Raw genomic sequence first — 26,964 nt, forward strand, 5'->3', positions numbered from 1 at the left:
TACAGTCTCATTAGTTGAGAGCAGGACCGCTAGGGGCAGCACTAGTAGAGACGTGAACGTGAAATGTCCGAGAGTTTCTTATCTATTACAGTAATAACATATACTAATCTATGATCTCTTCTATAGTTGGTCAAAGGACTGTTTTTAAAACATAGACAGAGAGAATCATACTATCTTTGTCACACTAGTACTAGCACCCAAAAGAAAAGGATGAGTATAGTTTTCTTTGTTCTTATTTACTGACAATTTGGTTTGACCAACTATAAAAAAAACCGGCCTAGTGCGAGTCGGAATCGCGCACCGAGGGTTCCGTACTTTTTAGTATTTGTTGTTATAGCGGCAACAGAAATACATTATCTGTGAAAATTTCAACTGTCTAGCTATCACGGTTCATGAGATACAGCCTGGTGCCAGACAGACGGACAGCGGAGTCTTAGTAATAGGGTCCCGTTTTTACCCTTTGGGTACGGAACCCTAAAAATCATGACATGTTGTTTTATCACTTTATCAGTATTTATGCCATCCACGCACGGTAAAAAATCATATATTTTAAAATATTTTGTAAACGACTGCAGTTATGACTACGGTTATTAAGAAACAATAATAGGACGTTTAATATTCTTTCAAACGACACCTCACATGAACCGATCGGTCCCGTAGGACTCAAGACACAGAATAAATAATAGTACTACGTACAGAAGGTTCACTGTTAGACAAAAACTCTTGTTTAGATATACCGAACGTGCCTAAACATTGCCGATTAGACCGAGCTCTTTCAAAAGGCGTGGCATGGGCGTGTCTGCCGCTAGGGTTGGCACCGTCCAAACCGATTACTGTCATGTCACCTATTATTGTGTTTTGTTTAACGTAGTTTAACACACTCAGCAATCATAAATTTAAGGTGTCGTTCGGATCCCGACCGCAACTGCACTACTGCGACAGTATTGCAGCGCGACTTTACTGTCGACTGCATTATTGCCGCAAATATCAAAAATCCGGGCAGCGACATCGATTTTGACATTTGCGGTAGTAATGCAGTCAATATTGCCACGCTGCAATACTGCTGCAGTGGAAGGGACTGTGAATTGTATTTTCAAGGGAAGTGAAGAAAATAAAAATTTTTACATCATTTTTAATTTATTTGCTCAACTTATTGACAATGTCGAAAATCACAGTTAATATTCTGACGGTTGTTATGTAAAAGGTAAGTTTAATTAATTACACGAACAACTCCGGACATGGGTATAAAATGTTTGTATTACTATTTATTGGCCACAATGTTTAACAATACAAAGTTACCTAACTTGGGTAGATCAAACTCACACAAGTCTTACAAATGTCTTGTTAAAATATTGCTGTATCAACAGGATATTACTAACATTTGCTTCGTTTGCGACTACTACTGATTGAAGCAATACATTATCATAATTTCTGTTGACACAGCAATCTTGGATGATGTTTAAACAACAAAGTGGTCGGGGTTATTAATGAACGATTGTAATTTTGGATCAACAAATATTGATGAATCAAGTGAGCAAGATGAGCCGACGTACCGCCGACGGTGGTGACTCGCGATACAATCGACGAAGCGCAACCAACTACACAATACTTTTAATACATACTTCACTCAAATTAAATTATCCATACATATAAATAATGAAAACAAAAAACTTGTGTACGTGTGTGTTTGTAATACCTATGGAAAATTCAAGAAACATCACAACATTTTATTGGAATATTCTTATGATGCAATAAAAATTACGGCTTCACCTGTGATACCACTTACAATTTAGTACTTAGAAATATTTTTACTTTAATGGTGGGATCGTAGCTCATCTATATACAATACCAACGATTTTAATAGACTTCTTACAATCACTCGAGTCACCTAAGCTTCTACAAATGCTACCCGCAGGGTTACTGCAACGGTGTCTCACGCGGACTATTCCCTACTTCATTAATGCCGTCTTAGACACCGTTGCGGGCAACCCTACGCAATGCGAGCTTTTCAGATTAATTGCATTCAAATACCGTTCTACTTCAACCATTATGTTCAAAAGTTCCTACTTTTAAACATCTACCGAGAAATCTTATTTAATGGATATTTTGCACGGGAATGAGATTATCTTGTTGAATAAATTCAATTTGATTATGATTATCCGAACTGAAAAGCTACTTTTAATTAAATATTTGTTTCGTTACGTTAAATAAAAATATTGTTAGCCGATGATTTCGCGTAATCATATGATTAAATTTACATGACATGTATATTGGATACTTTCTAGACATGAGCTTCGTATTCGTTATACAATAGCAATAATTTACACAAAAACATAACCGCAACAGTGCAAGAGAATTTCCACATAAACGACATGCAGAAAAAAGATAACTCCAAGCCTTAACATATATCGATAATCTCCGCTACATCCGAACTACGGCAACGCGCAAAAAGCGTCCAAACTCCGTAAATCTACACATTAAAAGTAATAATTATAAAGCGGCGCCACTAACTGACCGCGAGAGACAAAAATATTAGGATCGAATATCGTCTTGAGATCAATCATAGTAAACAAAAGGATGAATCCGTGGATCCACGACTACACAAACTAGTCCATCGCACTCGTCGCCACTATACTACATCCTTGAGGCAGGATCACGGTCCATCGAATGCCATATGACGCGTCCTCAACTCAACATTCCTATCGGATACACGACGGATAATAATAAACGGACGACGCCAGTTTTCTTTAGGCAAAAGACGAGCGGTACTACGTGTCAGCGTATTTTTCCAGTCACGCATACCGATACCCCGCCTATCTACTTGCCTCACTTCGCTTCTATACTTTAAATTTTCTCGCACAAGGAGGGACAGATCTAGTCGTTAAAGATATATTATGTCATTTTAACAATCTTCTCCATCCCCACCACAAAGTAAAACTCGCGTAGAAGTTTCAAGAGGGCAAAACGGGCGGTCCGTGCGTCCACACCGAATATTGGCACGTAGGGAAACGTCGAGCGCATTATCTGAGGGATATAGTATGCATTATTTCAGATGATTTTTTCGGGCTCGGGCCCCAATCTGTTAAGCAAAAGGTATCATTTCCTTTATGCAGGGGTCACACCGCGTACTGCTAATAGCCCCGACATAAGAAACGGGAACGAGCCCATTTAAAAAGCAAATTTACGATTGTATTTATATGGTTCAAATTCACGAAACGGTCCATTCGGAGATGACACGTTTTGTTATCTCCAAACAAGAGACCACTCTGATCTTTCTCCGAATGAGCTGTCACTTAAATTTGAACCTTAATAGTTAATACTATTACGATAGTTGCATTTTACGCAGCACGGCTGCTTTGGTACGTGCTTAAGACCGCTCTTGAGAGAAACAAAGGCTTGTTTAACAAATTAGGGTCCGAGGCCGAAAAAAATCATAGTATATCCTCGGGATACGTTCACTGTTCAGCCGACAAGGAGTTTCGGGCTCGCCAGGCGGGCGTGTGCGCGTGTGCGCGTGTGCGCGTGTGCGCGTGTGCGCGCGTGCTTGTGCTTGTGCGTGCGAGCACGGGCTCCTAGGCCTGCTTGGCGCGCTTGCGCGGGGGCCCGATGGGCGGGATCTGCTGCTGCTGCGTGGCGAGCGCGCGGAACGCCTCGGCGATCAGGTGCGGGTGCGACGAGATCATGTTCTTCCAGCCCGCCGTGTCCATCACGTCCGTCGCGTGCGACCTGACAATAAACACCATCTTTATATATTGGCACGTCACGTCGCGTCACGTTATTTACGATATCCGATTCATTAGTCTCGTGATGATTTTACAGAACTACGTATCGTTTTACGGACGGTTCTTTGTTAGCCCGAAGTTGGATGCCAAACGTGCAATATATCGTGCCGTATCCGAGCATTAGGATAACACAAAGATATTTTCACCACACCAGCCGGTAAAGGCTCTCTTGATTGTTCAGAAGCTGTTGAGAAAGTTGCATTTTATCCACATGAGGGGCAAAGTAATCGAATGCAAATTTTGAGTTGTTTCCTTATATTGGCTGGTAAAATAGACTTAAATGAAGATTTTGAATAATAAATATTTAGTAACATTTATTTTTAATTGATTTGCTTTCATTTTGTTTGATATTTTGCAGTTAGTATTTTCCTCGTGTTAGTGAAAATTTGTGTTTCACTGTGTGACAAAATTTGTTTAACCCTCGTGCCTTAAAACCCTCGCAACGCTCGGGATTCCATTTTTCTATTTTGGAATCTTTCGCTTGCTCGGGTATCAATATTGGCACGAGAGGTTAAACAACAACTTTGCCCCCTTGAAAAACAAATAACTATTTTACGAAATGTATGTATGTTGTAACTAACATAGGTACAAAGAAAATAATAAATCAAGTATACTAACGTATTGATGAAGTCTATGGTCTGCGCCTTGAGCTGGTCGGCAGAGTGCAGGTCGGCCAGGATGAGCGTGTCGGCCGCCGTCTCCACGGACAGGTTGAGGCACAGCGCTTCCTCGCACATCACTTTTAGCCGCTCCAGCGCGTACTGAAACAGACGCATACCTGTTAATTATGGTACGGCGGGGACCAGTTCAATAAAATAAAGCCCTACTTTAAGATGAGCAAAAATATTATCCCCCATAGGTACTTTTTAACCAGACGAGATTTCAACTCAATGCTACATTAAAAAGAACCCTGTTTTTCCGTCCGTCCGTCCGTGATGTCCACGCGGTTGTATATCTCACGTTACCTTGTCAGCGGCGGCGAGCAGGTCGTCGGCCATCTTGTCCAGGTTGGGCGCGCGGCCGGTGTAGATGAAGCGCAGCATCTCGCGCAGCACCTCGTGGTCCACGTCCGTGATGTCCACGCGGTTGTATATCTCACGTTACCTTGTCAGCGGCGGCGAGCAGGTCGTCGGCCATCTTGTCCAGGTTGGGCGCGCGGCCGGTGTAGATGAAGCGCAGCATCTCGCGCAGCACCTCGTGGTCCACGTCCGTGATGTCCACGCGGTTGTATATCTCACGTTACCTTGTCAGCGGCGGCGAGCAGGTCGTCGGCCATCTTGTCCAGGTTGGGCGCGCGGCCGGTGTAGATGAAGCGCAGCATCTCGCGCAGCACCTCGTGGTCCACGTCCGTGATGTCCACGCGGTTGTATATCTCACGTTACCTTGTCAGCGGCGGCGAGCAGGTCGTCGGCCATCTTGTCCAGGTTGGGCGCGCGGCCGGTGTAGATGAAGCGCAGCATCTCGCGCAGCACCTCGTGGTCCACGTCCGTGATGTCCACGCGGTTGCGCTTGCGCTCCTCCATCTCGTGCTCGAACATGGCAGCGAACACAGGACTCCGCGCTGGAATAGTACGACAACGTATGTTAACAAGGGAACTAGATCATCACCCAAGCTTGCGTTCTATTTCTGGGATTAGGTCAGATTCGGTCCTAGCTAACCCGGCACAAGATTTATATTGACAGTGTGAAACTGTGGAAGTGTCATCATTAATGCTAAATTACCATGAAAAAATTTCATTTGTAATGACACTGCTATACTTTTTCACGTTCCCCCTTATTCTTTAAACTTTACGAGCCTGAATTAGTTAAATTATGTTTTGTCCCTTTCTTATAAATACACAAGTCAAAATGACAGATGCAGACAACAATTCATAGCTAATTCAGGCTTGTAATGCGTTTACGAATAACGCCAAAAGTGTGTGCAGAGTTAACTTTGACGGACTCAATAAATATAAAATTGAAAGCGCATAAACATTTGTAGTAGTGGGGCAAGGCTGACCTGCAAGTCGCCTAACGAATATTCTGTCGTTGCTGTTCAATATACTCTTCGACCCCCGTTCCCCATCTTACGTAACGGAAAGATTTAACTATCTGGCTGAAGGCAGTGATCACCGCTTACGATCGAGTTCTAATCTCACGCTTGCTATTCCTCCTAATAAGACGCGATCGTATGCAAATTCTTTCACGGTTCGCGCTGTGAAGTTGTGGAACGAGTTGCCCCTGTCGCTCAAACAGTCCCAGTCTGTAGCGTCACTCAAGGCTAATCTGAAGCAGCTTTGGCTTTCCAATCAGCGTGATCTCGTTAAGTACTAACCTTTATTTTTATTTTCTTACACTTGTGATCTTTATATATATTATAATATATATTTAGTATTGTATGTATATATGCTAGTATGTATTTTATGTATTTTAATCTATAGTGTTATTTCTTTTTTTTAATATTAATTTGTACATCCTGTAAGTTTGTCTATCTGACCTGGCTATAGTTTTCCACTCATCTACTCGAAGGTTAGCTGGAAGAGATCCCTTATAGGGATAAGTTCGCCTTTGTACTTCCATTACTATAATTTATTTTTGTAAACCTGTGTTGTGTACAATAAAGTGATTACTACTACTACAACTACTACTATTCTTTAGATATGTTTTAGGTGTAGCAGTTCTACCAAAACGGAAGAACTTGAATTTTTTTCTTAATTTAGCACTTTACAGAACATAATTTTCCATTACAAATCGGTTGCCATAAAATTCTTCCTAATCTGTTACAGCTCTGAGACCTGACGTAACTTTTCCGCTCTACTGGCATGTCCAACGACATTAATTAACTAATTTGTAACGATGGCCAACTAATTGGCAAACAGATTTTCAATCTGTAATTTAGATTGAGTTATACAGGTGAGTATCTATCTTTTATTGTATTGTATATATACATATAAATACATTTAACAATGTAATCTACCTACACAGAATGTTTAAAGGATCTAAATTGCTAACCAAACAAAATTGGTACACTTGAAGAAAAATACGTATTTTGCGAACCCGTTTCGGCTATAGCGTAAAGTGGTTTCCCCTTACCAATGTTTACAATAGGGGTTATTAGGGGTCATCCATGAATTACGTCAAACGAATTTCTAGGTTTTTCGAAACCTCCCCCCTCCTTGTCACATTTGGTCACATTTGGCAAACCCTTCCACCCCTGGTGTGACATCACATTTTTTAAACGAAAACGGCAAATCGAATTAAGTATTCTTAATATTTTATCAAAATATTTTTGACAAAAGAAATATTAGTTATTTTATAACCCAGAATTGATTACCTAGGAAAGAAAATTAAATGTATAAACATTCCAAAAATAATATAATAAAATAAATATTCCAAAAACTTGTTATTTAACTGTCCAGCGAATAAAATAAAAAATAATCTAAATAAGTTAAAGTAACGTCACAAAGTTTGTGACCCCCTTGTCACAACATGTCACATTTTCTTGACCCCCTCCCTCCCCCTAAACTCGTGATGTAGTTAATGGATGACCCCTTACTGTACTTACTTAGATATACAGGTACTGTTATATTTCTCGCATTGTCCGGCGGTCCAAAACTGACGAATGCGCCACTTAAAAACAGTTATTGTTATCATGACCAAGCGGACTAGAAAAGTGCAGGCACCGAGTACCGTCCTACTTTTTTCTACTCTTTTGGGTGCAGCAGTAATTTGCTCTCGTTCCGAACTTTCTGGTACACCAGTTTGGGAGCAAGCCCTGGTGACTGGAATGTAGGCTGGACGCCCTGATTGTTCGGTTTTACTTTGCGAGATAAAGTGAAGAGTTGTATAGCTATTGTTTAAACTCTCTTTCAAATTACTTTGTTTGAAAACTGTTTGTTAGATAGAGTTAATAATTTGTATACCTTCATATCATAAAACTCTGATAAGGTAAACATGTAACGACTAACGCATTAAATAATAACTATATAAGAATATAATTAATATATTTATGTATACCTATTGTAACGAAATAATAACGAAATAACGACAAGAATGTGCTACGAGTCCTTCGGGATATTGCCGAATGCGTCATACTTCAATACAACAAAACCAGTATTGCGTTGTATTTATATTAGGAGAGGAAAAACTGAGCGGAAATTCTGAGCTCCTAACCGCGTTTGTGACATTATTGTTATCGTATAGACCCGCTGCGAGTTATTAGTGCTAACTGAACAATATGAACATACCTATTACTAGGCTGTTTAATGTTTATCAAATTCTCATGTAATTGCCTAACGCATTTTTCTTTTCGTGTTTTATATTGAACATTGGTATCTATAGAAAATTTTGTGTAAGATATACAAGTGGATAGATAATTATAGTTAACCTTAGATATAAATATTTTTAACATTACAGTCCCGGGTCAACTGTTTATGCAAGTAGCTAACTTATGAAGCCATTGTAGCCACTAGAGCGTACACATAAGTGCGTTGCGTAGGTACCGCGGCCGTGACAAAATTGATATTGATAAAAGTGATAAAGAACAAATGAGAAGAGAAGTTGAATAGGATTTCAGTACCATTGTTAAAGCTGTTAACGGTCAATTCGTTTTATCGATGGTAAGTGAAGTGTGTTAGTATTTAAAAATATGATTTAAGATTTAAGGAAGAGTATTACCTGCTAATATAGCTTTATGCGCCTGGAACTCCCTGCCGCCGACCGCCAGCGTGACGTCAGAGAATCGCTCGTTGTCGAACAGCGCGCCCAGGTCGTCCGAGAGCCGGCACTCGGGCACTTTAAACTGCACCACGTTGCTCTGCCCGCTGATGTTTATGCTGTCCGCGACTACTGACACTTCGCAGAATATCGTTAACTTGTCTTCTGGTAGGAGTCCATTTGCTTCGTCTAGTAGAAAATCTCTGGAATTGAGAATTTTATATGTTATGCTTGAATATAGGTTATTAGGCCAGGTTTATGTAAGAATACGATTGGGCAATAAAGCTAAAGTATAGACACGAAAAAATCTGGTCATGGATGATATGGTAAATCTTTTAAATGAATGAGGATTTTCAAGCAGCGCTTATTTTAATGATTTGTGAAAATTAAACCACACAATAAAAAAAATCATTAAGTTGTCTGAGACTGTCAGCATTATATATTAGACCATACCTATGTTTTGTTGAACAGCGTCTTCGGACAGTCTTTACCAAGTTTTCCTGTTAACTTTTTTATTTTATTTTTAACTGGATATTTAAAATACCTAGTCGGCTCATAAGTTCTGTCATATACATAGTATCAAATAAAATCAAAAGTTTAAGTTTATTCCGTATAATTTGTACAGCGTTTGAAAGCTTATAAACTAGAGAATCTAAATGTATAACATTTATTCAAAATGACCGCCATAATTATCTACACAGGCTTGAAGTCTTCGTGGCCAGTCGTCAATGGATTCACGCACCACTTTCATGTCGATATTGGCCACTGCCGTAGCAAGAGATTTTTTCAGCGAGTCTAGATTTGCATGAGGTTTTGAGCACACCTTTTCCTCTAAATACTGCCATATTTTATAGTTTAAAGGATTAAGATCTGGGCTAGAGGAGGGCCAATCTTCATGCCGTATAAAGTCGATTTTATTGGAGGCGAGCCAGGCTTGTGCAGACTTTGCCTTATGGGCTGGAGCAGAGTCCTGCTGGAAAACCCAATGCTGGTTTAGAAACATCGTATGGGATATTAGTCAACACCGTGTCTTGGTGGTACACTTTGGCACTAGTTTTTACTCCTTTCTCACAAAAATGCATACTAGTGACGCCCGCATAAGAAACTCCCAGCCAAACCATCACAGATGAAGGGTGATGACCTCTTTGAATACGGGGAATGCTATTAGACGCTTCTTTACTATTGCGAGCGTACACTCTATCATTTTGTTTATTACAGTTTTCTTCTATGTCAAAAATTTTCTCGTCCGAAAACAGTATACAACGGTGCTTATTTTTAGCGTACTTCTTCAATAAAGCTTTAGATCTTTTAAGCCTTAAAGCTTTAAGCCGACCATTGAGAAGATGGCCAGTTTTTCGTTTATAAGCACGAAGTCTCAGGTCTTGATTAAGCACTCTTTTCACCGTGTTTTTGCTCAAACCCATCTGGAGGGCCATAACTTTTTGTTTCCTAGCGGGATTTCTGGCAATGCGTGCCCTAATTGCTTGTACAACCGCTGGAGTCCTAGCTGTACGCGGACGACCGCTTCTTTTCTTGTCATTTAAACTAGAGACCTCACTGTATCTTTCTATGGTACGATACACAAATCTTAGAGAGAATTTTAAATTTTCAAGTAGCTTAAAAATTTTAGTCGGCGAGTGACCACAACGATATAGTGCAATTATTGCGGTACGGCTATCTTTAAGCGTCCACTCCATGTTGAAGAAAACAGAAAATTGCAAAATTATACTACTCAAATATTTAATAAAGATTCGAAATTCAAATGCAGAACGGTTTTTGTTTTAGGAGTTCCAAATTTAAATTTTAAAGACCAGTGACAGAACTTATGAGCCGACTAGGTAGGTTATTTGACTAATTTTTGAAAATGGTTTTAATTTATTGTTTATGACTTAATAATTACACTACATTGATATTTCCGTGAAATTTCCTGTATTAAATATAAAAAAACAATGTTAAAGTTTATTTATTTTGAACGCGCCTTAAACGCTGTTTTTGCAAAGGAGCTAATCACGTGACACGTGTGACGTCACGCGCAAGTAAACTCAGTCAATGACCTTAGTTAATCTTATGGTTTATGTGCATTGAATTCATTATTTCACTGTAAAATGGTATATAAGTGGTGTATCGTGCCGCAATGTTCAAGTACGACTATAAAAAAACCAGACAAATCGTTTGTTTCCATTCCAACGAATCCCAAAAAAGAAAAATGTGTTTAAAACTAGCGCGAAGAGACCCAAAGAGCATTTTAGCGCATATAAATGTTTTTATGTGTGAAGACCACTTCGATGTAAGTAATATTTAACTGTAAATAAATATGGTAATTAAAGCAACGGATTTTGTTATTTAACGAAACAAGATCTAGGTTTTTAATGTATTACTACATAACCTCATAACATAGCTCTTTCAGCATTAGTAGGTAGTTGGTAACATACTTTTTCTTTCAAACTAAAGTGCAGTATGGAGATACTATTCTCGTCATCGTATTCTATATATACATCGTCGTCGTATTCGTATCATCGAAATCGAAATATTCGTAAATAAACAATTTCTACGTATACTCACACAGCTGTTTTTACATTTCTAAGTTCCACAGCATAGTAATCCGGATTATCTTTAAAGAAAAGTGCAACCATTAATGCGTCTATGTCTGGTAGGTTGCCGCTATCAGCTTTCACATATTTCGGCTCCATTTTGAGATTCTTATGAATATTGTGCTACTAGATATACGGATAAATCGGAATATATCAGAAAACTGTGGAACAATAACTAAAATTAACTAAATACAAATAAAACAGTTAAAACACTCAAGGCAATCAAGAATGTTTACCCGCGTGTGACGTCATCCGAGCGTTGACCAATCACAGAGCGTTCACGTCCCTGATGAAATTTCAAAAAATATTAAATTTTCTTTCGTTTATTTTCCAAAAATAAACAATTTACATTCAAATATAGTGAAATATACTTTATTAGTTTATTATCTTTCAGGATGACAGCAATTCGTTATATATTTTTAATGTTGTCAAATACCCTACCCTATTCCATGGTCCTTTCACAATAGCTAACATTTTTCTAGTTAACTTCAGATTGAGGTAGTTCGAATATTTTTTTAAATTTTGGTTTATTACAGAATAATGCCTCCCATATAAAAGTTTACCCGCGTGTGACGTCATCCGAGCGTTAACCAATCACAGAGCGTTCACGTCACTGATGAAATTTCAAAAAAATATTAAATTTTCTTTCGTTTATTTTCCAAAAAATAAACATAATTTACATTCAAATATAGTGAAATATAATTTATTAGTTTATTATCTTTCAGGATGACAGCAATTCGTTATATATTTTTAATGATGTCAAATACCCTACCCTATTCCATGGTCCTTTCACAATAGCTAAGATTTTTCTAGTTAACTTCAGATTGAGGTAGTTCGAATATTTTTTAAAATTTTGGTTTATTACAGAATAATGCCTCCCATATAAAAACAACTTTCAGTGCTTGGAGTAGCAAGTCCTAACTACCTCAAGTAGGTGGAAAAGTGTTAAAACAAGTATTTTTTGGTAAGATGACATTCTATTGAGCGTAAAACAACTTGAGAAAATATAAATACAATTGTACCATTATTTTTTATTTATTTATTTTAAACTTTATTGCACAAGAACAAGTACAAAACGCGGACTTAATGCCTTGAGGCATTCTCTACCAGTCAACCACTGGGCCAAACAGAAATTGTTAAGGTGGGTGCAGTGCGATGCGAAATTTTTTTTTTCTAAATATAAATTCTAATACTAACGCCAATATACAAACTAGTAATATTTATATTCTATAATACCTTTATAAACTACATAAATAAACAATATAAATACATATACAAATTTATCATATAATATACATAAATATATATTTGCATGTGCGGGGAAGGGAGGAGGGGGGGGGGGGTCCCACTAGACAGTATCTAGCAGGTGCTTGTAGAGCATTCGTTTGAAAGTCAGCTTGTTTGGGGCTTGTCTAATCGTTAGAGGGAGCGAATTCCAAAGACGGATTGCTTGAACAGCGAAAGAAGACGTGAGAAAACCGGTATGGTGAGGGAGAACAGAGAGTTTAAGAGAACGGGCAGCACGCAGCTCGCAGCCTGGGCGCGGGGTAATAAAGCTGAAGTTACATTTGAGATATTCTGGAGTGATGGGCTCAAATAGGATAGAGAAGAGTGAGGAGAGTATTCGAAAGGATCGGCGCTGACGTATGGGGAGCCACTTGAGCTGGCGGCGGTAGCTGGATATATGATCAAACTTTCGAATTCCAAAAATGAACCGTATTCCGTTGTTTACCAGTCGATAGAGTTTGTTGAGAGAATTTTGATCCATGTTGGTTGTGCACACATCAGCATAATCAATGAGCGGGAGGATGAGTGCTTGAACGAGCAATTTCTTTGTGCATACCGGAAGGAAGTTTTTGAACCGGTAGAGTGTGTGTAAGGTACAGGTGACCTTCCGACTGATCTCAGAAAGTTGCCCGACCCATGAGAGATGCCTGTCAATGATTAAACCGAGGTAGCGGTAGAGGTAGGTAGAGTAGAGAGAGACAGCATTGTAGCAGGTAGCGAGTGAAGATTATCAGAAAACGCTGTTCAACAAAATATAGGTACGGTGGAATATATGTGCCATTTTCAATCAAAAGGGTACTTATTGTCGATAGTCAATAAGGCGCCATTTCCATAGAGCTTCAATTTGAAATCAACCTTATTGATAACCGACAATGTGGTACCTTTTGGTTGAAAATGTCACATATAATGCTGAAACTCACAAACAACTTAACGTTATATTATGATTGTATTTTTATTATGTAGTTTGATATCCACAAATCATTAAAAAAAGCGCTAGTAGAAAATCCTCATTCATTCAAAAGTTTTACCATATCATGCATGACCAGATTTTTTCATGTCCATACTTTAGCTACTCATAATTTTGATAGTTCCATAGATTACAAGTGAATTATGTACAATAGGTAGATCACAGAGCTTCGATGATGTTTTAGATTTACAATCAAAATTTTCTGACAGTTCTGTAATGATATCCATTCTGTACTAGGTCAGCATAGGGACACAAAACTAAGCCCACGTCGGCATGTCTCGCCTCGCACGCGGCGCAGCGGTTCAAATGGTTGTAAGCAAAATCGATCGCGGCATTGTGCGGCAGCGGTAAGCAATTTTGTATGGAATCGCTGGCGGGAAACTCTAGTATGCTAGGCTTGTCTCAATAAGATTTTATATCCCTGAAAATCCCTGAAAGCCGAAAGGTCAGTAACGCGTGTTAACTTATATATTGAAGATCGATTCGTCAAATTCTGAGCGAGAGTATTAACAGGCTAGTTTTTAAAACTGAAATGGTCATTACGAGTACAAACAACAATACAAACCACAGCCTATTTAGTAAGTTTAAAAGCGTTCGCCTTCAAAACAAACTAAAGTCTATGCAAAAAGTACCAAATAAAACGGCACTTCTACAAAAAAGCATACTTGGAATGGCTCACAAAATATATAACAAGTTACCGGCGAATATAATTGCATGTAAAAACAAGAATAATGTTTTTAAAAAAAACCTAAAAGCTTTTCTTACCGAGAAAGCATATTACTCTATTATAGAATTTTTGACTGAATTACCTAATTAAGATTTACTGCATGACATAACCCTGTTTTGACTATTATTGTTTTTCTGTGATATTATGATTAGCGTGTATTTTTATTGAATTTGTATGCCAATAGGCACGACATAGTGATACTGAAATATGTATTTAACATCTTGTAACTTACCTATGTTGAACAAATAAATCTTTGAATCTTTGAATCTTTGAGTAGCTATAAATTAAACATAAGTACTCGCGACTATGTTGCTCGTTAATCTGCCTTCTATGGGAGAAATACTAAAGAATCGCAGCGGGAGTGAATCGCTATTGAATTGCCTTGTTTTTGTTCGAGTGATAGGTGAAACCGGAAGACTTACGAAGTCAACGCCCTCAGCTGTCCGGTTTTAAGGACTGTGACTAAGACCTGGGTAAGCTCACAATTGTTGAGTTCTATCGCACTTTTTTTATTTTTGATGGTATATCTATACCATCAAAATATCGGCACTATGTAGCGCAATGTCTTACAATAAAGTAGTATCATGTATTTACCACAGATAAAATTAAGTAAATATATTCAATTTGTAGCTTATTAAAGAGGCTAGCTAGGGAAAAAAGGAAGATGGAGGTGTCGTTGACGTGAAAGTACTAAAAAAAAAGAGATTTATTTTTTATTTTTTTTGTACAGCAATATATCCTATAATTGTCTACTTTATGCACAATATACGTGATGCTCGTCAAAATCGGCTGACTAGAAAAAAAAATATTGAAGAAAGATCATATTTCTTTTTTTTATAAAAAAACTATTAAGTTTTGGAGGGCTGAAATTTTGCATACTTGTTACTAATAGAAGCCACATCATCAAAAATAAAAATACAAGCCAAAACTCGCTGGGGGCAGATTCACTTAGCTTATCCTGGCATGGCCTTTGTACTTTTTGACACAAATGGTTAGTTAATCATTATTAATACTTATATAATAAAACTCGATCTTTACTAGACGGATCATGGTTATTGAGTAATATTAGTGTGGCGGTGTAGTGGTTTAGTTTACGTCATTGGCAATTGACCACGATTACAGTTTTTCGTTTACGCTAGCAAATTGAGTACATTTACTTGGTGCCAATACCCATACCCCCCAGCGATACTCTGGCCAGTGTCTTGGATCGTCTAAATTATCTATAGGTATAATGGTATTCAATAAGAAATACGTCGCTTTAGAACAACTTAAAGTACCTAAAGGCCTTAAAGCAAGTGAACATGACCACGATGCGTAATAAAGAGATTATTCGAATAATCATAATAGGTAAATATAGTGTATGTGTACTTAACACAACGTGTAATAAACGGACTGGGCTCTAGCCAGATAAGTGGTATCTGTAAGTGTTTAATGTGCGCTGGCTATGGTCTGTCGAGTGCCAACGTCGATGCACTCCACGCACGTTTTACTGGACAACAGCATTTATTCCCATCGCTGGCCTGTTTACGCATTGATTAGTGATACGTAAGTACAAAGTTCATACATTTCCTACTCGCACTTGCAGCAAATCTATGAACGCTTTTGTCATGCATCGATGTGTAAACAGAACTTAAAATACAGAGCGCATCGTGCGGAATCAGATTTTTTTTATTTCGGTCGCTCGAAGTTAAATAAGAGCAGTCGAAAATAATAGCATAAGAAAAATTATTATGATTAATTTTGCATGCACGTCCAAAATCGCCTCTCAATAAAATCGTATAACGCGGTTACGCATGTTTATTAAGACAATAGTGGACGGACGACTGCTTCTCCATACAAACGTATAGTCCCCATTTTCCTGGGTATTGATATTACCTACCTTACCTACCTATAGAAAATATTTTACACACTTTAATATATAATAAATAACCATAGCTATGCCCATACGTTAGATTTTTTTTTGGTGTTATAACAGTTAAGATCTTTTAAAGTTGTGTATGGAATTTATTTTTCGCTCCTAACTCTCCTCCTCCATCTAATTGTATAAAAAAATTCCATAATCTCAATATCCAGAGACGAAAATGGGGACTACCTTTGTATGGAGAGCCGGTCGTCCCCTTTCCTCTTAATGTTACTACAAGTATCGGAGAAGTCTGAGATCACAGTTACACTGGACAAACGGACAAAAAATTAAACTCACCTGCGCTCAGCATCAGGCAATATAAATTATACAGTTTTAGTCTTATATATAAATTTTACTGGCGTAGTACCACGACTCCGCGGTCAGGTCGTGGGTTTTGATAAAATCTGGCAACATCTATAAAAACCACATACATCACTATTATTTTCTCACAAAATGCTTCGAGATCAAATCTGAAGTGCTTGTTAAAACGGTGGAGAATTGTTTAAATTAGCGCCCGTGAAAAAGACATCAAAAATAAATGGCCATTACTCATTATGATTCAAGATTGTAACATTTACCTATTTATGGGCCGACAAAATACTGACGAGACAAATTTAATTTAAGCGTGATTTAAATATAATCACCTAAATGATAGTTCGCTTTTTAGGATTAGAAAGAACACCGCAGAAGTAAACATGCAGTTCTAAATCAGGTAAAATTCTCAAGTACCCAAATAATGATAAACAATCAAAGCTAGTAGAAATTAAATCATTATTAATATTCTGCATAAAGTGCCAGATAATAATCCTCCTGTTTACTCAGCGGAGTCATTTCTAATGCTAAAAAAACAAGTATAGGCATAGCCTAAAACATTAAATGAAAATGCTCAAATAAAAGAATGTTCATATAAAAGTTTGTGAACCTCTAGAACTAGAACTCACCTTCTAATGAACTTTTTGAACCCCCAGTCTTTGCCTTGAACAAATCTGTATGCGCGCTGTGACTCCATCGCCTTCGTCTCTTCCCGCTTCGCGTTTAATATTGAAAACTTAAACTTTGCTCGGACTTCTGATTTGTTACACGACACTAATAATAGATATAACGATAAGTAGTCTTTACTCTCTTCGTCGAGTCCTTTAGGGTTAACACGGAGACACCACTTTAACTTATCACTAGCACCGGCTGAGAATGTCGATGATTTTAACACTTCGCCCATCTCTTCTCTACAAAAACTAAAATTGTTTATTGTCCACATGTAACTGAATTTCACCACTTTGACCTGTAACAAGAACAAAGGAAACCATTAGTAGGCTTTATGCAAATTTGATCAAAACGAATAAAAGGTGCTTTTATTATTTATACTTGCAAAAGTTGAAAAAATAGGCATTTTGAGGCTTGGTAACAGTGACCTGACTGAACTGACAGGTCCGTTTCATTGGTAAACACACAAAACGCCCCATGCGTTTTGTCGGTAGATTCAATGTTCACGTATCGAACACGCCTCCAAGTGAGATGTACCGTCTATATCAACATAATAAATCATTTAAAATGGATCGTAAAACTATTTGCTGGATATTGTCCTTTGTTCGCGAGTCTCCTCGAATACTTTGGTATCGCTTTTGTATGCCGGGCGCGTGCGGTCATAACTACATGGTTAAATTGGTAGTATAGCCAAGCGATGGCTTTTCCGTGAGTTTTAGCGATATTGATATCATATTGGATAGGTTTACTATTTTTGTGACATACGTCACATACAGATGTCAAATGCTTCTTAAATTCGCTGTATAAAGGCATGTCATTAGTTTTAAGGTCGGGCGCATGTGCATACCTAACAGAAAACATCTCAAGCAAGAAGCTTTTATAACGGTACTTGGAGCGTTTCGTAAGGTGGCTTGGGGCCCATACAAAAAGTATAGTAAGTATGGCCCATACCATACCAGTCGGATCCGGGTAAAGGCTTGGAGCAAGGTGAAGGTCAGGAGGAATAGGTGAGAATTGGTCGCGGGCTCCGGCGGTGGTCGTTGCCCTCGACCGTTGGCTGCTTGCGGGCTTGCGGTGCTGTTGGGGTCTTCGCCCGGTCGCCGACCCGCTCCAAGGCCGCCCGCATCATCCCCGCGTTTGCGGACTCGCAGATAACGCCCATTTGCAGATTCCAACTCGTCCGGCCGCCTTATACGGCAGACGTGGACAGATTTATCGCCAGATTACTATTCTAACATGAGAGCAGGGACGTCTCGTTCTTTTTATCTGTATCCATACCTAACTAGCGTACTGTCATTTAAACGTACCTGCTTACTTTTTTCTTTAATACGCTTTCATCGGCAAAGTAGAACTATCTTTATGTGTAAGTTTTATTTGGAAAACGCGAGCCCCAAATTCCTATGGCGACAGGTAACTTTCCAACTTAGACAACAATTACGGGCTTCTAAATTAGAAATTTTGTCTCCGGCTTTCTCTCCTCTATAGGCAAGTTAATCGATTACTGACTGACGCGTATCTCATTGCGATGGTGGCGAATAAGTGTCATAATTAATAAGTTGCGTAATGTTGCTGATGTAATAGTAGGTAAATTCGAGGTTATTCTACTTAATATACTAATACACATAATATACTTGGGGATCGAGCTGCATGAGAAACTTGCTTTAAAACACATGGCGATAACACCGAGCAGTGCCCGTAAAATTACTAAAATTACTGATATTTGTGATGGACACTCATAATCTTATACCTAACATAATAGTATAATAGTCACTTATTTGCACTAATTTAATAATTTTTTGGGACACTCGATACAGTGTCTAGTGCGGAGATTTCTTGGCTATAGGTATTATAAGTAAGCATGATTTTAAAACCACACTACGAAAATGTTTGTACGTTGTTACGCAACTTGAAGGTAAACATTTTATTATTTATCACAAAATTTGGCCGTAAAATTTATGCTTGTCGATATGATTTATTAGTATATAGATAGCGCATGCTATCTTTTCCTAGCTAAAAGTTTTCTCCTTGAGCGCGTCACGTATGCAACGCGTCACTTCCGCGAGCCACGTTTCAGGGCTTCAGCTAGCCGTTCTATGTATTTACATCGGTGGTGAGCTGTCTGCAGGCACCAAGGTGATTCGTTCTGACATCAGTCAATAGCCATTATCTGTACATGTGTCTGTGGTTATATAAAACCTTCGACATAACGTGTACCAGGTCTAAGGTTGCGTTTCAGGGCCATATACTGAAGCGCTCATTGTTTCTTGCGATCAATAATAGCCACCTACTCGGATAACAACGCGTAAATTGATAACCATTAAATAATATAAAGAGATAAATTGAGCCTAGCGTTTAGCAATTGTCTCAACGGTCAGCCATGGATGTTCCAACCTCGACTGCCGTATCTATGCCTACGGAAACAATGAAATGTACTTGTAAATGTGGCTCAAGAACTTTACTGTTTCTTACTTTTAATACACATGATCGATAGTTAGATTTATGTCCAAATAAGTTCATACAAACTAACAAACATTGTATAAAATATATAAAACATAATTCCGTTAATAACGGTGAACAAAATGATGATCAAGAAGCCGAAATTGAACCAAGCTAGAGCGAAGACCTTAATAAGTGTACGTGCCGCCTCGTCGAGCATAATGCGGAGAACACCGTTATCATTCGCGAATCAAATAGATTTTTGGGTAAAAAGCATCAAAAAGGTAATACCAGGTCGGTAACTATGTCGTCGGAAGTAAACGGTCGTCCCAATTGTTTCGAGAGCTGTCACCGTCTAGCCAGAAAACTGAAAGCATCGATCCGAACATTACAAAGAGCTACATATACCTACTTTGTACGGGTTTCACTGCCTCGACTGCAAGTTCTATTCACAGTAAAATCAAATTAGACCATCCGACGTAGTCGTATTAGTGACGCGCAAGGTGCGACGTTACCGCCGAACCGCGAGCATCTCGAATGTGTGCCGGAACAAACATTTGCGTAAATGCCTCTGTCGGCACGTTTGAGTCCTCCGCAGTTATTCCACCCAAGCATATTGTTGATTTACGTGTCGTAAAAGTCGTATGAGTTATTAGCAATCACGTTTGGACTACTCTATTAATACTTAAATTTTGTAATATTGTAAGGTTTACTTTAATTTTGCAAGTTCGTGTCGATCGTCACGTTGAGCCGCAGCGTCTTTTCGCAACGTGAGCGAGCCATCATAACGATTCCATTATTGAACACGTAACGTACCTACTTGCGAGAAGGAGGAAGTGTTATTATATTGCCTTGTTGATTTACACATCATCGTTGGTACGTTAACATTTCAAGTTCAAAGATAATGGCCAACAATAGTTATTTGTTTTACAAGGGGACACGAGGGTTAAACAAAATTTTGCCACCGAGTGAAACACAAAAATTTTCAAGAAGAAAAGGAAAGGAATTTTACGCAAGGAAAATACTAACTGTAAAGCATCAAACAAAATGAAACCAAATCAAATCCAAATAAATAATAATAAATATTATAGGACATTCTTAGACAGATTGACTAAGTCCCACCATAGAGAGAGCCCAAGGAGGCTTGTGTTATGGGTACTCAGACAACGATATATATAATATATAAATACTTAAATACATAAAAAAGACCCATGACTCAGGAACAAATATCTGTGCTCCTCACACAAATAAATGCCCTTACCAGGATTCGAACCCAGGACCATCGGCTTCGCAGGCAGGGTCACTACCTACTAGGCCAGACCGATCGTCATGAACGTTATAAAATAATTATCATCCAAAATCATCATTTAAACATGAGCAAACAACTCAAAAAGAAAATGCAACATCCTTATCGGTTTTTAAGTACAAAGTAGCCTTTCCGAGTTGGTGTGGTGAAAACAATATTATCGCCGTGTCGTATTCGGACGGGCATGTTTACGGCGTTGAGTGTAGAGCAAGTTTTACGATCACTCCGCTTGATGTGCCCACCGGGAGTCTATTTCGATGGTCGTTCGAGGTTGACTTTGCTTATGACATAAGTGCTTAATTAGTTTTTTGCAACTTTACCCTTGCATGTGTTATAAATGGGTAATCGAGTTTGCTCTTATATTAGTTATAAAACACAAAGTGGCATAGGTATCCTATGTATACCTGTGCTTTAAACAATTTCATTCTTTTTTTTGAAAAAGGCAACCGCCTTCAAAAAACCAACTCACTGAAAAGCAAAAAAATTTTTTTTATATACCTACCCAAAAAAGTTATGAATACCTAATAATAAGCAAATTAATAACCATCCCGGGTAATTACTTAGTTTTTGAAGGCGGTGCCAAACCAAAATGTTAGAGAACCAAAATTTTAGGCAACGAAGAACGCTGCACTTACTTGCATAAAAAAGACATAAGTAATTAGTTTACTCTTTAATTTTAATTTAGTTCTTGCACTACTAACTACTCGTATTTTTTTTATTATCGCGAACAAACATACATACATACAAACATGCGGGTCAAACTGACAAACTTTTTTTGAAGGCGGTTAAAAACAACACAGTTTCCGAGGAGTAAGTAGGTACTTAGGTAAAATAAACTAAGCTGTTAAAGCTAGTAACTTTGAATTAATAATTAAACATTCAAAAATACGGACATCGATTCAGTACTTAATTTGGATGGTCAACGCAACGTGTCCATACACGGCATGTGACGCTGATGAAGTGCTAACATACATGCATTTGCATACAATCGAACGCAGTGCGGTTTTCGGACAACAGGACTGACGTAAAAGTCAACAAGGGTTCGGCCACAATCTACGTAATGTGTTTGCCTCTTGCCTTCTTTTTTACCCGAAGTTCACGTTGCTACTATGTCTGATGTACAATTATGCGCGTTGGATATTTAATGCATTTGGGGCTTGAGACTCTTGGGAGCCCAGATCCCTATTCCAATCTACTCTGAATTAGCACTTATTTATCTGAAACAATCTTGTACAACGCTGTAGCTTTATAAACTAAAGTTTTTAATGATTTCAGAACTCTGTTTAATTACGGGGCGGTGTAATTTGATAATAAATATTCAGACAGTATGATGATCATCGTGTTTTGTATTTAATGAAGCCAACTGACATGTCAATTGGATTTGCTGTGGAACGTAATTACAACACGTACCGAAATTTAGTTTCGGTGATATTTAAAGAAGACTTGTATAAAACAATGTAGGAAAAAGGCCTGTGATATTTGCGATTCAAGCAAAATTTTTGGGCCTCTGCTTGTATGCACCTAGTTTAACAACGTTTTCGTTGTGTTTTACGAACGCGAGATAACCTTAGGGATCGGTACGACACCTAATACATTATGTTAATACGGTAAACGTCTGATATACATATAATGTTTGCACATTACCTGTGTGAAGCACCAGTTCTCGGCGACGGGCGTGTTCCCGTCGTGCAGCGGGCTGGGCACGCGGCTGACCGCCATGCCGCCGGCGACGTTCGAGGACACGCGCGCCGACTGCGGAGCGGGCGCGCCGCCGCCGCCCGACCCTCCACCGCCGCACTCGCTGCCCGCGCCGAGCCTGCAACAACAATACATAACACATTATTTATTGATATTATGTAATCAAATTCAATGTCCTCATTGGGACTATTCAGGATATATGGGGTACTAAGGATATCCAATACATCAAATACATGGGCATTTAAGCAGAATATAGCACATATGGGCTAACGTGTACCGCTACACAGAGATATTAACTCCGAAGCCGAAGACAACGTAATTTATCCCTAGTGTTTTTTTTTTATGATAGAGATGATAACACATGTAGAATTGTATAACAAAATCTAATAAAATAGCAAATGAGCAATTTATCACAATAATGTGGATATTAAAATAATATATGGAAATGATAAAAGTACAGAACAAGTTTCAAAATTTTAGTTTATTTTAACGTTCAAGAAGGTAAAAAGTAATGGTACCATTTGATTCCATACATTTTATCTAAAATAAGATTGTATTGCAACTATATACATAAACGCAATATTTCACCGTCAAAGTCGCAATTTTCTTGTTTTCCATACTAGGATGGGTTCTCGGACGGTGACGTCACATTTACTTATCGTTTTGTTAGGACTGTTAGGAGCGTTTCGCAAGTGAAGTACGACTGAATATAATTTCTGACTTTAGTATTGCTTGATGCAATGGGTCCCATATAGACATTTGACCCTAAAAACAAACTTGATCGACTGATACTATTAATAGAAATTTCAAGCCTATAGTTACACCTAGTTAGTGTTATTGCGTTTTTAGCTATGCCATAAAGCATTTTGCTAGACCTACAATTTCGTACAGCAACGGTATCTAAGAGACTTGAATTTGATACTGTGCCCCCAATAACGAGCTACTTACCTATTTTAAAATTTTAGGGTTGATTTTTGTAATTTTGCATATAAGGAAACTGATTTCATTGGAAAATGAGAAATAAAAAAGACTTTTCAAGACTTTTTTCATAACGCAGAACAGGCATGTGTTACGTTACAGGTATGTTGGTGTAATATGTTTGCAAATACAGTACTATAAATACAGTCACCATTACTTAGATATAGCAATACATTGAGTGATACAAAATAAAGTCATTTTCCGCAAACGACGACCCGCTTAGGCGCTTACGCACAATGGAAATTAAATTGGCTTTGTGTTCGATATAAATATAATAAGTAATATAATAACTATTAGTGTACGAATGACCTAGCGGCCGAAAGGCAATACTGGCAACTTCTCATGGAATTGAATGCAAGGCGAAAATGTAGCAATGTTTGATATAAGCCAATCAACGATCGAGTCTCGCTCCCCAAAACTGGGACGCGAACACATTTAGGTACGAGTACCTATACGTGCGTTCAATGACTGTACAGAGAAAAAGCTTTTGGGTTTTAGTGTCGTCAAAAAATGTAGTGATATGTATGAAGTGGGACGTGTATTGTACGCGAGTGCCCTGTGCGACTTTCACGTTGGAGTTCGATTACCAAATACGCGTTTTAGAATCTGTGTCAGTTTCATCACCGCGCGACCAGCACCGCATCCGCTCGTGGTGGCAGGCCGCACCACTGTCGCTGCAGTGTGTGATGCGAGGAGGCCCAATGCATTCCGAAGAACCTCGACCGGCGACCACATCCTGCAACCGTCTTTGTGAAGCAGCAAAGGAAAGTAGCTTCTATCCACATGAATGTATGATTGCCTTATTCCAGTTATAATAAAAGTAAATTGAGTTTTACTGATATGAAAAGCAAAACAATATACATTAGTTAAATAAGTAAGTTATTTATCATCAGTCACATTAAAATAAACATTTAACAATTATCAGGAAATGAGTAACGTATTATTTGAAACGAGTACAGGTTAATGAATTGCATTTGCAACGAGTTTATAATTTAGATAGATATTAGATTGTAATTCATCACCGCCTCATGATAACAAGTTTCTAATGCTTGGAACACAATTTTTGACTTCGTAGCTTTGTTTGGACTAGTTAGGAGGTGAACATATCAAGTCCCCGGCCATAACTCTGGTGCCGTGCCGGGGTGGAGAGGGGGGTCTAAAGGTTCAATTTTTCGGTTTTTCGATTATATCTTGAAAACTGCGTCTGAGCGACATGGCCATTTATACAAAATGAAAAGTGATTTAATTTGTTACAAATTTTATTAAGTCAAGTTTTTCGATCTTGTATAGTTTTTGAGATATCCGCTCTTAAAGGATTATTTAGGGCTCTCATTTTTATCTTGATTATCTACATTAGTGAAGCTGTCGCCGCCGCTGCTGCCGGGTTTGGTATCGGTTTTGTTTAAATCGGGGGTGCTGAATTCATTTATGGTATCAACATTCACACCATTCCTACGTAAAAACAAAATTTAAAAAAAACCTTTTTTATACTCCTCTTCACGCATAAACCGCTAAACCGATTTCGTTGAAATTTGGTATAGAGATGGTTTGAGTCCCGGGACAGTAGGTACATAGAATAGTTTTTATAACCAAAATCATATTTTGAGGGTGTGAAAAGTGGGGTGGAAATTTGTATGGGGAACCAATAACCGCTGAACCGATTAAAATAGTATTTGGAATGCTCTAGATGTTTGATTTAGTTGAAAATGATACCAAACATGACTTCAAACCCAAACTGAACTGTTTATTAACCTCAGGAATTCAACTTCGGCGAAGAAGCTGAATTCCCCTCACAACAAATTTCACACCTTCAAAGTATGATTTTTGAGATAAAAACTTTTTATTATTTTATTTATTTACAAGAACGGTTTACACCAATTACAAATTATGTCCTGTCTCGGGACTTAAAAGATCTCTATACCAAATTTCAACTAAATCGGTTCATCGGTTTAAATGGTATGGTAAAAATTATAGGTATGAAGTAAATGCAATTACTTGGTAACACGTTCGAGCAGTAAAATTATGTCAAACATATAAAAGTGTTACAGCAGTGAACAAAAGTAGGGTAAGCGAATTAATCGGTGCGACCCAGAAAGACGAGAGACGAGTCTTGAGCGGCGGCGGCGGCGGTATTGCGAGAACTGCAAATTGATGCGTTTGCTGTACCATTTCAAAAATGGTATACCTATTCATATACATAATCTCGTCCGGTACCTTAATGCAAATGCATAAAGCAGAACCAGAACAAGGCTAATCTGAAGAGCAAATGTTAATGTATAATGTTATATGTGGCATTTCATAAAGAACATAATAGAATGATGTATTTTTGTGCATTTCATCAACTACTTTTGCTGTGTATTACAAATAGCTAGATTATAAATGCGCAGAAGCGCAATTAAAAATCCACGGAATCGCTGACGCGTGACCTGTCAAATGTTCAATCCTTTCGTGAGGCCCATTAACCCCGAAAAAGTGTGGAGCTCAGAGTTTAACGAGGCTTACAGTGCCTAGCACAACTAGATCGTAACGTAACTCCCGCGAGGCCGCCCGAATTGCCTCGATGACAATATCGGATGGGGCACAGCGCCCGATTACACAGATAGATAAGATATTGCACGCGCATTCCGAGGACGATCAACAATTTGCCACTGTGGCAAATGGAGCGGCCCGACCTACATTCGTTTCAGGCTAACCGCACCTATGGCGATTATGTGATTAACAATATCATAGCTACTCATCTTTGGCTTTGTTAGCCTGCTACCTAGATAGCGCCATTGTGCCCGACTGACTGCAAAACATTTTCAAATGATGTTATCTAGACTTGGTTATCTGAATATACTAGAATAGAATAACTCTTGTTTGCCTTTCAGCGATGATTGCGAAATAAGATATTGCGCAAGATGTTGATCAAGGAAATAGGTGCCCTCAATACTGCGGTTATACGAATAAATACGGGTTACCACATACCAGAGCCCATAAAACGACTATTATGATTTGTAATTAATTTGCTATAACAAATTCGTAAATCTGTAAGTACTTACTTATAAAAAATCAATTGAAGAGGAAAGTAGCCGTTCTTGTGGTCGACCACCCACTAGCGAGACCACCCTGACGGAAGCAAAAAAAGGACGAAAACGATACTAGTGACGAAAACGATTATTTCCAATTAGGTTATATTTTGAGCTAAGGGATTGATCCGGAAGATGGATGATATTTTTTATAATGCGTGAATCAAGATTTACGATATTCTCAAAGTGTTCTACGCATCAGTAGGTGCCTATAATTTAACTTATAAAAGAATTCGACTACAAAAGGATTCGAGTTTTCAAATATACATCAAAATATACTCTGATTAAAGACACACTCTGTTAGTGAAGTGAAGTATTTTAGTAGGGATTGTACTATAATTGTTTCAGTCACGTCTGATCTAAGATTGCGTTTGGTAAAGTCAACAACCCGTGGAAGCTTGGGCAATCTCAGCCGAAGGTAGGTAGGTACCGTATCATCGGTCTCTCGTGATCTTATTATAGATGTCATCCGACCTGCGCCCATCCTCTTCTAAATTTAAACCCACTCAGCGTCTACTAACTACACATATTTGTTTGAATAAGTA

General features: G+C 38.3%; 1 protein-coding gene across 1 annotated transcript in view; it reads right to left on the reverse strand.

Annotated features, from left to right (window-relative positions):
- Positions 1-1,118: 1,118 nt before the first annotated feature.
- Positions 1,119-26,964, reverse strand: part of LOC134743589 (speckle-type POZ protein) — a 52,311-nt gene continuing 26,465 nt past the window's right edge. Inside the window, exons 3-8 of the mRNA XM_063677148.1 lie at positions 22,320-22,491; positions 16,894-17,231; positions 8,439-8,680; positions 5,165-5,343; positions 4,401-4,543; positions 1,119-3,726 (exon numbers count right to left, since the gene is read on the reverse strand). Of these exons, the coding sequence (XP_063533218.1) occupies positions 3,573-3,726; positions 4,401-4,543; positions 5,165-5,343; positions 8,439-8,680; positions 16,894-17,231; positions 22,320-22,491 (1,228 nt within the window). The 3' untranslated portion in view covers positions 1,119-3,572. The remainder of the gene's footprint in view (positions 3,727-4,400; positions 4,544-5,164; positions 5,344-8,438; positions 8,681-16,893; positions 17,232-22,319; positions 22,492-26,964) is intronic.

Source organism: Cydia strobilella, chromosome 8 (assembly GCF_947568885.1).
Source record: "Cydia strobilella chromosome 8, ilCydStro3.1, whole genome shotgun sequence".
In the NCBI taxonomy this organism is placed as follows: Eukaryota; Metazoa; Arthropoda; class Insecta; order Lepidoptera; family Tortricidae; genus Cydia; species Cydia strobilella.